Source organism: Thunnus thynnus, chromosome 17 (genome assembly GCF_963924715.1).
Source record: "Thunnus thynnus chromosome 17, fThuThy2.1, whole genome shotgun sequence".
NCBI lineage: Eukaryota > Metazoa > Chordata > Actinopteri > Scombriformes > Scombridae > Thunnus > Thunnus thynnus.
This window is the reverse complement of record NC_089533.1, coordinates 21078565-21091802: the sequence shown is the minus strand read 5'-3', so window position 1 is coordinate 21091802 and position 13238 is coordinate 21078565. Positions and strand designations below refer to the sequence as shown.

At 40.9% G+C, this 13238-nt stretch overlaps 1 protein-coding gene across 3 annotated transcripts in view; it reads left to right on the top strand.

Moving 5' to 3' along the window:
• The window catches only part of LOC137200924 (myocardin-related transcription factor A-like), a 42554-nt gene that overhangs the window by 24811 nt on the left and 4505 nt on the right, over positions 1-13238 (top strand). For all 3 annotated transcript variants that reach the window (XM_067615646.1, XM_067615647.1, XM_067615648.1), the window contains 16 exons: positions 2026-2081; positions 2434-2509; positions 2625-2786; positions 5945-6111; positions 6418-6534; positions 7156-7224; positions 7339-7547; positions 7667-7853; positions 8311-8584; positions 8872-9038; positions 9426-10397; positions 10583-10780; positions 11188-11304; positions 12414-12563; positions 12778-12861; positions 13152-13200. In XM_067615646.1, coding sequence (XP_067471747.1) covers positions 2026-2081; positions 2434-2509; positions 2625-2786; positions 5945-6111; positions 6418-6534; positions 7156-7224; positions 7339-7547; positions 7667-7853; positions 8311-8584; positions 8872-9038; positions 9426-10397; positions 10583-10780; positions 11188-11304; positions 12414-12563; positions 12778-12861; positions 13152-13200 — 3054 coding nt within the window. The remainder of the gene's footprint in view (positions 1-2025; positions 2082-2433; positions 2510-2624; positions 2787-5944; positions 6112-6417; positions 6535-7155; positions 7225-7338; positions 7548-7666; positions 7854-8310; positions 8585-8871; positions 9039-9425; positions 10398-10582; positions 10781-11187; positions 11305-12413; positions 12564-12777; positions 12862-13151; positions 13201-13238) is intronic.

Below are 13238 nucleotides of genomic sequence, written 5' to 3'. Positions count from 1 at the left end.
TGCAATACACAAGGATGCTTTCAAAAAACACAGCCTATTATTATTTTAGCTACTGTACATGCACGGTATAGCAGTCTTTATGAAAGGGCTACTTTCATATTGAACATTTTTGCTGCAGTGTTTTCCCTCTGTGATTGTGAGTTGTGAGCCAGCTCTGTCAGAAGCATGGATGGCATTTAAAGCAAAACAAAAAACAAGGCCGCTAAAGGCTTTGCATACCAACTTTACTTTGATTGTATGATGGAGGCTTGATTTAGTCTCAAATGTCAGGAAGTGGTGGCAGCCACTTGCGTAACATTCTTTAATCCAACTGCAAAAAATGCTTACTTTAATACCTTTGCCTCATTCATGGGAGCTTGTGATTGGTCAACAATTTAACATCTGCTTTACATAAAAAATACAATGTACAGCTATCCACTGGACAGTTATTGTATCAAAGTATTGTATTGTATGATGTGTTGTACAAGTAATGAAAGATGAAATGGCTGGCTTATCATTTTAATACAAAATTATGGAAGTAAAATCATTATTTTTTACCTTCTTACTGTGTGTGTTATTAGAAAGGAATGTTGTTTTGTTATTCTTTGAGGCCCACTGGTCTCCCTCCTCTTGGCTCATGCCACGAAAAAGTAATGTTCTGAGTTTTGGCATGACCAAAATATGTCAAGCGGTCAAGAGCTGCATCTGGCTTGGGGCCCTTGGTTTCTCGTGTCTTGGGGAAATATGATTCTCATGTACCATGCATGTACATACAGATGTATATCTCATGACTGTTTGCCATTGGCTGTAATCTATTAGCTGATCTGATTTGACCAATCACTGATCATTTCTTTATCTTTAAAGGCTATAAAAAAGGTTAGTTTGGCTCCGTGCAGTGAGATAGGGGAATGGTTCACTTTGTGTATCTCCTTATTTGATCCATAATAAGTTCATTAATCTTCATTGTAATCAGTGTCTGTGCTTTTACTTCTGTGTCTGTGGCCAATGTTTTAGCAACAAATCCACGACAGCAGTCACTTGCGTAACCAGTTCACTCTTTAATCCACCTGCAAAAAATGCTTACTTTAATACCTTTGCCTCATTCATGGGAACTTGTGATTGGTCAACAAATAAACATCTGCTTTACATAAAAAATACAATGTACAGCTATCCAGTGCACAGTTATTGTATCAAAGTATTGTATTTTGTGTCATAGAGATAACTGATAAAACAGTGTTAACAAAATGCAGGTTTTAGAAATGTCATGCATTCATTCAAATTATCTTTTTTAATTTTTACTTGTACTTGTGTGGCTCTGAACACTGGACATTTCTTCCATCTTACTCAAAAGAAAATGTATGATTCTCAACAATTTTCTATCCTTCTTAACTTGTCCATGTTCATTCTCTTTTGTTTTTAGTCATAATGTATTAGAAGCCAAATCTTAACGGCTGTAGTGATATTAGTGTGGTGTCATGACAACCCTTAGGCTTTTAGGTTTCCAGTACCAGTAATCCCTTGGTTTTTGCATAATCATGGGCCTACAAGAAATCTTTCTTGAGTCATCTGTGAACGCTGAAGATATTCCATAATTTCCACTGCTGTAGAGAGGCTCGTCTGACTGGAACTCTCAGAGTCCATCCCATTAGATTTCTCCCTTGACCTTGTGATTCTTGGCTTTTTACAGAGCCTGTTAATGGGACCACTGCCTGGGATATTATGCATTTTATTCTGTCATGGCTTATAAGCATGTGAGCCTGTACAGTGTGAGCAGGCATTTACTACACTGAGAAAGGAAAAGATTTGGCAATATAAGGAGGAATAATCCTCACCATCAGTCAACCTATTCAAACTGAACTGAAGAGGCAAAGAGCCATTCAAAGCCATTTTGCTCTCCATTTCCTCTCAGTAGCATGAATCTACACACTGCCATGTTAATACCCTCTCTCTCTCTCTCTCTCTCTCTCTCTCTCTCTCTCTCTCTCTCTCTCTCTCTCTCTCTCTCTCCCTCCACTTTCACTCTGCTCTCACGCTTTATTCTCCAAGCACTGAAAAGTTCAGCTGCCTTCCATGAACAGAGACGATGTTTGGAACGAGCACGGGTGAGTATGCCACACTCAAATCAATCACTGGAGTCAAAACTGGCCTGTTTCAAGCTGATTTTCATACTCTCTGTAGGCCCTAACATATGATATCATTACATTAACTCTTGAACAATCATATAGTACAGCAAAGGGCAGAAAAGAGAAATAAGATACTCTTATTGGACTAGATGCAATGTATAAAAGTATCCACTAAATGCTATATGATGTAGCACAGAGGTATAATGACTGAAGAAACTGAGTGAAAACTAAAGAAGGGCACAAGCCGAATTGGGAAAAAATGACAAGCATATGGTATAAATCAAAAAGAGTGTTTAATTGTCTCTCATTTTTTTAATCTCTGTATCTCCAGACTGAGGACTATCTGAAGCGAAAGATCAGGAGTCGGCCAGAGCGATCTGAACTGATCAGGATGCACATCCTAGAGGGTGAGTGTTTCATAGTGCCTTCTGCCTGTCGGGAGCCTTCACCACTCATACAAGTAACTTCCAAAGATTACCTATAGCACACTGGTCAAAAATCTTTCCATCATTTAATGTCCAGAGACATCAGCAGAGCCGTCATTGCAGGCCAAGCAGCTGCAGCTGAAAAGAGCTCGTCTAACCGACGGTTTGAACGATAAGATCTCCCACCGCCCGGGGCCTATGGAACTGATCCACAAAAACATCCTACCTGTCCACTCCAGCATCAAACAGGCCATCATAGGTAAGTTAGCCAGGCTTCAGATCATGGTCCCAGGTAAAGGGACCACATGAGCAGACCTTTGAAGCTTTTATTGAATCTCTGAGGTCTTGAGTGATGAGATTCATAGAATGTCTAATAGGTCTTACAGCTTTGGGTAGCTGTAACTTATACAGAATGGATTCTGTTTGTCATTTACTCTTCCACTGGGTCTAAATTACAAATGGAATCCATCCAAGGTAATTCAGCATTTCTACAATTATCTTTCGCCAAATTAACTCTTTTTATTGGACTGCAGCCATCTTCATCCAATATAGTCAGACTACAATGAACTCCTTTCACATTTATTTCTCACTGGCAGAGCCAATTACAAGCTTAACATAAGTGTTAAATTATGATGATTAAGATCATGATTAATTAAGCTGACTGCAGCCCCTTTGACCTTGAACACCAACAGCATCAGCACTGTGGCACGAATAAGAGTCATTTGAACTGCTGTAAAAGCACAGATGTAGTAACTGAAGCTGGCTGCAGGCTCTGTCTGTTTTTGATATACTTTCAACAGAGAATCCAATAAGCTTGTTGATTTTTGCTCCTGTCTGTCTCCTGTAAGAGGCCTTTTTACCTTGTCATGGCCACCAGATTAAAAGATAGGTTCACAATTTTTCAAGTCTGTCTGAAAATAATACTGTGGCCTATATGAACATTAAAAGAGGTTTTGCTTGCTGTAATTATTCCTCCTGTTTATACTGGCTATTAAAAACCATTGTTTTGGACTTGAAAAATTGTGAACCTATGCTTTAAATAAAACATTGTTGTCTTAATAGATCAATATGATCAAATTAGGATTTACTCATAAAATTAAACCAAATAAATACTTAAACCACTATATCAATATTTTTGATGTTGACACTGAATCAAATGAGGTCAAAGCAGACCAGAAGAGTGAATGTTGGGCTCATTTTCATCAGGTGGCCAAAAAACACAATTCAGACTGGATATATCTGTCAGATTGTGTTTTCTGCCCCCTTGTGGCCGAAAATCTATAAATGCACCTTTAAATAAAATTTGCCCAGTATATATTTGTGGAGGAGGGGAGGGGGACACATAATTTTATATGTGTGATGTCTCACAACACACCCACAGTCTGAGACTCCTGACAGGATGTCCCTCCTGGCCATCTCTTCCAGCTATCATGAACATACTGATGTTGCCTTTCAGAAGCCTCAGCTGTTCTCATCACACACACAGGCACTCACACATGCCTGGCGACAAACATTTGAAACACAAGCACACATGCACATTCACATCCCAAGTCACACACGTACTCCCTCCCCACCTGAGTATTCATGCTTCAAACGGCCTTAGCTGTGGGTTTAGAAAGGTTAAACTAGGATGTAGTAAATCATGCATGCCGTCTCATGTCTGCTTGACAGACAGGAACTGAAGACATATCCTTCTCAGCTGTCAGCTTTCAATAGCTACAGTGTCTGTTAATAAAACCCATTAGCTTTGATTAGGAGAATTAACTACTAATTGAAGAGAAAGAAAGAATTGAAGACAAAGAAAGGACCCATACTGTCGCATAAATTGGATTTATATAAAGAACATGCACAACTTTTATTGCATATATTTGGTCCAGTGCCAGTACTGTCAGATATTAGAGGATGAGATCAGAGACAGTGGGCCCAGCTGCTTGATTGATGTGTGGAAGGAAGAATGCTGAGATTCAATAAGGTACGGTGTCAGTGGATTATCCGTCTCCGTCACGGCGACACAATAAACACAATTGCATTACCGCCACTTACTGTAGGAGCACTGGGAACACAAGAGTTACACAGAGTTGACATGCAAAGACACAAACAGACCAAGCACAGACACACACTGGCACAGCTCAGCAGTAGGGAAGTCATCACATTATTGGATCAGAGGGTATTAAATCAGCCCCATGTTGTCTTTTCTTCATTGCCTGCTGATGCTAAATTAATGGCCAGCGGTGTATTCTACATAGCTGTCTGTTCCAGCCCATAGCAGCTTCTCTAATTAAATAACACACATCCACCAGAGAAAAGAAAAGTCTCCATCCTAGTCCAGATGATCCTTGCAGGTACCTTTTATTTCGTAAATCCCTGTAAAGGCTCAAAAGCCTGCATATTAATGACATGATTATATGATATCCCTGAGGGGAAAATTAGCAGGGGGGGCACGGCTCGGATTCACTGCTGCGCTGTAGGATGTCTCAACCTGACTGATGCCAGCTGATATGGAAACATTCATCCTTTGGTTGACTGATGACAGGCTTTTACATACTTCCCCTGAGTTATAGGTCCATTTTTTAAAAATCTTATTCTCTTATGTTTATTTGTTACCTGGAAAGCACTTTGTAAAGAGTACATCATTAGTACTGTAGCACAGAAGGCTGGCATAAGCCATTACATAAACAGTTAATGCACTCATGGCATAAATTACAGAAATGATCCTTCAGAATTCTCAGCATAACGTCATTCCCCAGAGAGATGCCATCTGTCAGATGAAAACTGGTATGAGTGAGGGGGCTGTGTTGAAACTTAGATGAACGAAAACTTTCAGTCAGAAATGGCCTGACTCATCATGGACAAAATAAGCATTTTTTCAGTGAAGTTATCTACAACTGGCTGTCATGGGCATGATGCACACACAGAGAGGGAGAGCGCTTCGGTTGCTCTGCAGCAATCACATTAATGCACTGGTTGACATTACTAGAGCAGATACCGTTGAAGAAGCTTGTGTGTATTTTTCGTAGTATTTCACACAATCAGAGAGGCATACATGCAGTGATGTGTAGCTCAACCCTTTTGGCCGAACTAAGAGATGCCCACAAGGCGTTAGTTCATTGTCACAGTGGAGTAAGTCTGGATTGTATGGAGGCATCCACTGTGTCAACACCTCTGAGTGCAGGTGATAACAGTTTGCTGTGTGGTCTGTTATTGCAGCGATGTACACAAGTAAAACAGGTACACACACACACACACTCAGACAAGGAGGTAGATACACTAGCTTTCACTATGGCAATGTTTGATACTGGGTGTCATACACTCCCTCCCTCACGGAGGGATAAATGCAGTTCTTGCACCACTCTGCTTTAAGGTTTATTTATGTTTTTATTTATCTCTCTCGTCACAATCCATCCTTCTCACTCTTAGAGACGCAGTTTCCAAAGGTTTCAGCGGATAACTCGTCATGTGATGAGGACAGCTATGACAGTCTGTCTCCAGAACAGCCAGTCAGCCAGGAGTCTCCTCTGGGCTTGGGACCTCTGCCCTCTCCACCAGAGACACTGGCTGGGAGCAGCATCCCATCTCCTTCACAGGTAGGATCACTGTGTGGTAGACACAGTGTGACTGGCATGTTGTGTGTCATGCAAGATTGTAAAACTGGAACTCAAAGTAAATGTGTCTATACTCCATTACAATAGATAACTTTACAGAAAAACTACTTAATTATTTACCATAAAGCTTCACTATGTCATCTTACTGCTGGGGTCTGTGAAGTGTTGAATTTTCATCTTCTTCTTCTAGTTCTTTCTTTTTCCAAGGTTTAGGTGTAAGTACTGTGTCAGAGTTGTAAGGCTATGGTTAAACCATCCCTTAGATTATGTATTCCTCTTATCCATCAGGTCCCTCCTCCAGCTCCTCCTCTTCCACCAATCTCTGGATCCTCCCCCTCACTAAAGCTGACCAATGGGGTGCCAGCACCATCTGCCCAGAGGGCAGGTGTTACCTGTCAGATTAAGGTAAGCAACATTCTCAAGGCCAGTCAAACAAAAAGGTTTAAAATGTCTTGAAAGAGAACATGAGTGAACTGTGCTTGGATTCGCCACTGTTTTCACAGTTGGTGGTCTGTTTTAAAGCTGCTCCAATCAATATTTTTATGTCAGCGCTGGATCACATCACTATGTGTAATGTGACAGGGGTCGCTAAAAGGGATGAACAGAACACGAAATTGTGTGAAACAGTGCATGAAACACATATTTAGTGTCTTTTAGCGCCAAACAGCAGACAGACAAAGTTAGCAGCTAGCTGGGGAACATATCGGAGCATTTAGCAGCTAATGAGCCAGATATTTCCCTCAGGAATTAGTGGAGACCAAAACAGAGCTAACAGGAAATACATAACATTTGCCAGGTGGCCTGAAACATGACTTCAAATGAAAGCTTATCTTGCTCTCTTTCTGTTGGATGCGTAAATAGGCAACTCTTTGCTAATGTTTTGGCCATATCAACTTTATAAGATGATAATATTTATAAAAGTGTGTTTACAGCTTGTTTTACTGCCATCCAAGTGGCCAAAAATACAATTAATGCAGGTTTAAAGTTTGTAGCATACACTTACTTGAAAAACTCCTCTATTTGTAGTCCCAGCCTAAACTAAACTGTGACCGCTCTGCCCAGAGACACAAGAAACCCAAGGACAACAAGCCTAAGGTAGATCTTTTGGTTCTGACATGTAGACAAAACTAGATCTAATACTAGGAGACAAACAATAATAAATATTTATAAAATGATTATTTGTTCTTTTGTTAATGTGTTGCCTTCTAGATAAAGAAATTAAAATACCATCAGTACATCCCTCCTGACCAGAAGGGAGATAAAGAGCCTCCTCCCCATTTGGACTCATCCTATGCCAAGATCCTCCAGCAGCAGCAGCTCTTCCTGCAGCTCCAGATCCTCAGTCAACAGCAGCAACAGCAGCAGCAGCAGCAACAGCAGCACCACAACTACCACACCATCCTGCCTGCACCACCCAAGTGAGTCCCAAAACTGGGGTGCTGGTATCTTGTGTTAAGGTTTATTTGCATTTAGCTGTCTAAAACTGACTGCAGAGATCACAATCCATTTCCTTCATGTCTCTCTTTCTATACAACAGACCTCAGACAGACCAGCAGCCATCTTCCTCTTCCTCCTCCAATTCCATGACCACCTCCTCCCCACATCAACTTGTCGCTGCCCCTTCAACAGCCCCCTCTAACCAGGGAAGTCTCAGCCATCAGAGTTCTACCCCTTCAGGGGGGACCAAACCAGTGTGTCTACCTCCAAACCTGGATGAAATGAAGGTTAGTTGCAGAACAGCATGCAAATCCAAAATAAATGGCTTGATTAATTCATGATCTGTATCTTTTGTTCTTCTTCTTTTACTTCTCATGATGTGTGCAGCATTGGTTATGATTACTCACCCATATTATAGTACATTTCAGTCAAGAATCAGTACAATGTAGACCAGCAGCTCTCTCTCTGCTGCCTACAAGCTACTGAGTCGATGGAGTAGTTGGTGGATAGAACTTGATGTGTGTAAAACATCCTCTGTTAACAAAGTTTTGTCACTGAAGAGTGGCCTGCAAACTCGGAGCTGACAAAGAGAGGGAGAGTGATGGATTGCTCTGTCTTTTTGTTTTCTCTCTTCTTTTTACTTTGATCCTTTTCCATTTTCCTTTAATATGTATTCTCATCTCTCCACTTTTCCTCACTCTTTCCCTTCAATCTCAATCTCTCTTTTACTCTGTCGTCTGTCAGGTGGCAGAACTGAAGTCCGAGTTAAAGCTACGTGGCTTGCCTGTCTCCGGCACCAAAAATGACCTTATTGAGAGGCTGAGGACCTACCAGGAGTTGAATGGAGGCATTGACACTACCTCTTCTCCAACAGTAGGGGGTACCACAGGGCTAGGGGCTGAAGGAGCAGGAAAATCCCCTAAAACTGCGGCAGCCACCGTCAATAACAGTTCATCACAACAGAAACAACAGTTTCAGTTTCAGTGTCAGCAGATATCCTCTCTGATCAGTCAGTCAGGTAAATGAAGAATGGTGATTTCACTATAAAGCCCTACTCATAGATATGTACAATTTTGTTTGTAATTTAATGCAATCACAATTAGTCAAATGGGGTCTTGCTGTAAAAATCATTGCACATACTGTACATAAATTGATCGTGCTCAGTTCATTTTTTATGGCTAAATCAAGTTTTTTAAAAAGACAACAGCATAGGTTATGTATTATCTGTCTGCTGTCTGCATAATGTTATGACTTGACTTACTTGATATGTTTAATGTTATATTACCTTTCTTAACCTCCATATAGCTGATGCAAGAAGAAGTGCCACCCCAGCTGCAGCCACTCCTCAGCAGCTCATGACCTGTGGTGGCACTGTATCCCCCCCACCCGTCTCCCTCACCCCCTCTGACCACTCACCGGCCCCCATGAGTCCAGAGGATACCTGCTTTAACAGCAACCCTTTAGGGGAAATGGTCTGTATTTTTTTCATATGTGACATGTTAAATTGTTCATAAATAAACAGCGACATTCCCCACTCATCTTACAAATTTGAGTATGGTTATTGATTTATTCATAAACTACCAGGATATGACACACACACATTTTTAATGTTCCTTTATAAAAAAAAATTATAGTATACTTAATAATATATTTAATTGTGTTGTAATAAGTATGTACTTCCATATGCAGCTATGATTAATGTACAAAATGTGCCATTTTTGACTAGTATTGTACTCTAGTAGTGTATTACCAATATATAATTAGTACAGCTTAATATATACTTACTATATACACGTATTACAACTACTTTAATACTGTATTTTTTAACTATTTTTTGTTCCTCCTTCTCTCTCTCACAGCTGAGCCTACAGCCATCTTCAACTTCTCATCTCCCCACAAACATTAAAGAAGAGCCCTCGTGCTCCACCGCAGCACCTTGTGAATTCTCTTTAAAGCCCGTCTCTCTGCAGAAACACTGCCCGGTCTCATCAGCTGCCATCACCACCACAACCACAGCTCCAGCTATGGACAAAGACAAGATGCTGCAGCAGAAAGATAAGCAGATAGAGGAATTGACCAGGATGCTAAGGCAGAAACAGAGGCTGGTGGAGGTACTCAGGATGCAGCTGGAGCACGGGAAAAGAGGAGGACAAGTTGCTGAGCCTGTGGTTCTTGTAAGAGTAAAACAAGAACCACCTGATAAGCCCGGTCTCCCACTCCCATCATCCTCCCTTTCATGTGAGATGGACGTTACCAAGGTAACTGTGAAACAGGAAGCCATCGATGCAGAGGAAGTTGCGTCTGAAACAACTATGCAATCACCAGACACTCATGGATTACTGCACTCCCAAACTCAGGAGCAGATTCAGCTGCAAATCAAGCCAGGGCAGACGACCGCACAAACAAAACAAGATGCACATGTACGTCTCCAGCAAACCACTCTGCAGCTGGCCCAGCAACAGGCCATACAGAAACTATTGCTACAGCAACAGCACAACATTCACAACAACAATCAGATGCTGGACAATCAACAGAACCTGCAAAGACTTTCTCAGCAGAGAAAGAAGAAATCTCACAAACAGCAGCTCAAACTGCAGCAGCAGAGCCAACAGTCACAACAACAGCATCAGCATTCAAAACAACATCAACAGCAGATGCAACTGAAGCAACAGATTCTACTGAAGCAACAAAAGTCACTGTTACAGCAGCAATTTAAACAACAGCAGCAGACGAAACAGCCACAACAAATCCAGATACAGACGAAGATACATCTGAAGCAGCAACAGTTGCTAATACAACAGAAACAAAAGGGGCAAAAGCAGTCACTGCAGGTAGGATCTTTTAACAATGCAATGCTATCTTTGGCAAGGGTTTCTGTAAAAATAACAGCATGTTGTTCTAATAACAGATGCAGCAAGTCAACACAGAATTTCCAGGCACCATTTTGCCGTGCTGACAATATGTAGGAAAATTCGTATTCTTTCTCTTAAAGTTATTTCTTTTATTATATGTACAGGTGTCTCAAGCACACCTCAACCAGCAGTCATGCTCCACTCCCTCCTTCACTCTTGATCTCCTCAAGAGTGACTCCACCCCAACTCTGGTCACCGATGGCAACGGTAACCACTTCCTGATCGCACTGACCAGTCACATCACTGAGAACCAAAGAACTGACCTACTTGAGAACAAAGCGACCAATCACATTACACTGCAGGTACACGTCTCACTTTCAGAAGCTCCCTTGTGTGTTTTTTCTCACAAAAAGACAGTTTTTAAATTATTTCTTTTGCCTGAGAATGTCTGTACAGTCCTGACCACGTCTATGCATGATTCCCTTGTGGAAGGGAAGTATATTTACAGATAAACCAACTTTCTCCAACACTAATATCAACCATCTAAGCATTACGGACAGGAAGTGTAATTTTATAGTGTATTGTGTTTTATACATATACAGTAGTGCGTGAAGATTTAGAAGTACCTGCACAATGACAGTGTTTCAACCACTAACGGTCTGCCTCAAACTAACTCATGAAAAAGCTATTGCTTGATGTACGTTTTTATTATTATATTTAGTACTTAACATTACTAACTAAGCTCTTTCAATTTTCCATTTTCCATTAGCGACTACAGTCTACTCCAGCCAAGCTCCCAAGCCACGACCCTGTTCAGCTGACAACAGCTGATAATCAGTCCAAACAGAGCATGCATCTTGAATTCTTGAAACAACAAAATTTAAAGGTGAGGTTTAAATAAAGACACTGATTGTTTCATCTTGCAGATTCAAAGTAGCTCAACTGCACAATACAGAAAATACGAAAAAACTGGTAAAACATTGCATTGTAAAATATTTATGGGTATTTTGAGCCTTAAAAGTTGTATTGCTTTCTTAACATACAGACTTAGCAATTCATGCTACACACCTTGTTGCTCAATATGACAATGGGTATGCAAGTATATATGATTGTTTTGGTGAAACGTCCCTTTAAAAACTGTAGATGGAGCATTTCTGCCACCATAAGTAGCCGCTGAGCAGCAGATGTTGAAACATTTTCAAAGTGTTCATACCATCTCTTTTACACATTTAATGGATGCCGGTCATACACTTCATTCTCAACCAAACCCCAGAGTCCTTGAGCCTCTTTCCCCATCACTTGTGCAACAACAGGACAGTTTGTTAATGTTCTTTAAAGCGAGAGAGAAAGATGGGAGTGAAAGAGAACTGCTCCACTGAGTCCTATAGGAGCAGAAATTAATGATGTATGCTGTTTGAGACAGTGACAGCAGTATATGATAAGAGTGTCTGACACTAGCCTGATGCTGATTATTATTGCTTTGCTAATTACTCTAACGACACCCTCCATTACTATGATTTATGTTGTTAACAGAAGAGGAACAAAGACGCCATCTCATCTCGGCTAATTGAGATGTACGGTATCTCTCGTCGAGTGCAGGTGTGCCTCCAAAAATGACAAGATTTAGTGGGACACTGTGTGCTGATTTCACATATTGCTGTTATCAGCAGTCTTCCGTGTCTCTTTATCCCTCCGATGACACTCTTTATACTGGGAGGCATCAGGATAAAGTTTATTGAAGAAGGTTTTGGAGTGGAGGTTTGCAAGGTCAGATGATGAGAGCAAGACATCCTTGACCAGAAAGAGTGTATAAGTATCACTCTTTTGTGTAGGCAGATGTGTTTACAACTATGAATGAGTTGTTGGCATTACTAAAATCAGAAATTTCTTTAAAGATAAAGTCTAATGTAGAAAAAATGGTTTCTGACTGATTTGTTTTGTAACTAGTACTGTTGCTTCTGTTCTTATCTTTCCGCTTTGTCTGATGAATTGAAGGCACACAACGGGGGACTGCAGGTATCTGTAGATGAACCTCAGCAGGGAGTCGCTCAGTGTTTGTCAGCACCACCCAGTCTGCAGCCTTTCTTCAAGGACTTGGAGACCACTCCCTCAGGGGAAAACACCATATCACCTTCCTCTGAAACTGTAAGTAGATGACATGGATAATCTTTCAGTGTGATTTGTATCATCCAGTCACCTTTATAAAAGACATGGTGATGACTTTGGATGCACAGAAAATCAAATCTCCCCCATATCTTGCAACAGAAAGTGAATGGAAGCTTCTAATTTCCTCCTCTCCTCTCCTCTCCTCTCCTCTCCTCTCCTCTCCTCTCCTCTCCTCTCCTCTCCTCTCCTCTAGGAGGTGTGCCCTAGTATGGATGTCCTGTTTAGTCCTCTTTCTCCTGCTTCCATTAAGACAGTTGCGTCATCACCTGATAACAAAGTATGATGCACTGCATGTTTGATTGTTTCATGGAGGCCCTTTCCACACTATGAATTTAATGATCATATTTCAGAAAGTATGATTTTTACTGCCCTCGGGGGCCTTTTCTTAGGTTTTGCTACTGTACCTTTTATTAAGCAAAGTTGTGTTGCTTTGTGTTCCGTTTCGTTACATTGTTTTGCATTACACCATGCCATGTTAGATTAGTATTGTGTTGTATTGTGGTGAGTTGTGACTTAACCATGGACTCAGCTGAACTGTGTTGTTCCCACCTGTTTGTCTGTTCTCAGGATACAGAGCATGAAGATGATTTTATTGACATCATTTTGCAGACAGGAGGTAAGATGCAATAACATGAACATGTTTGTTCTGAATTA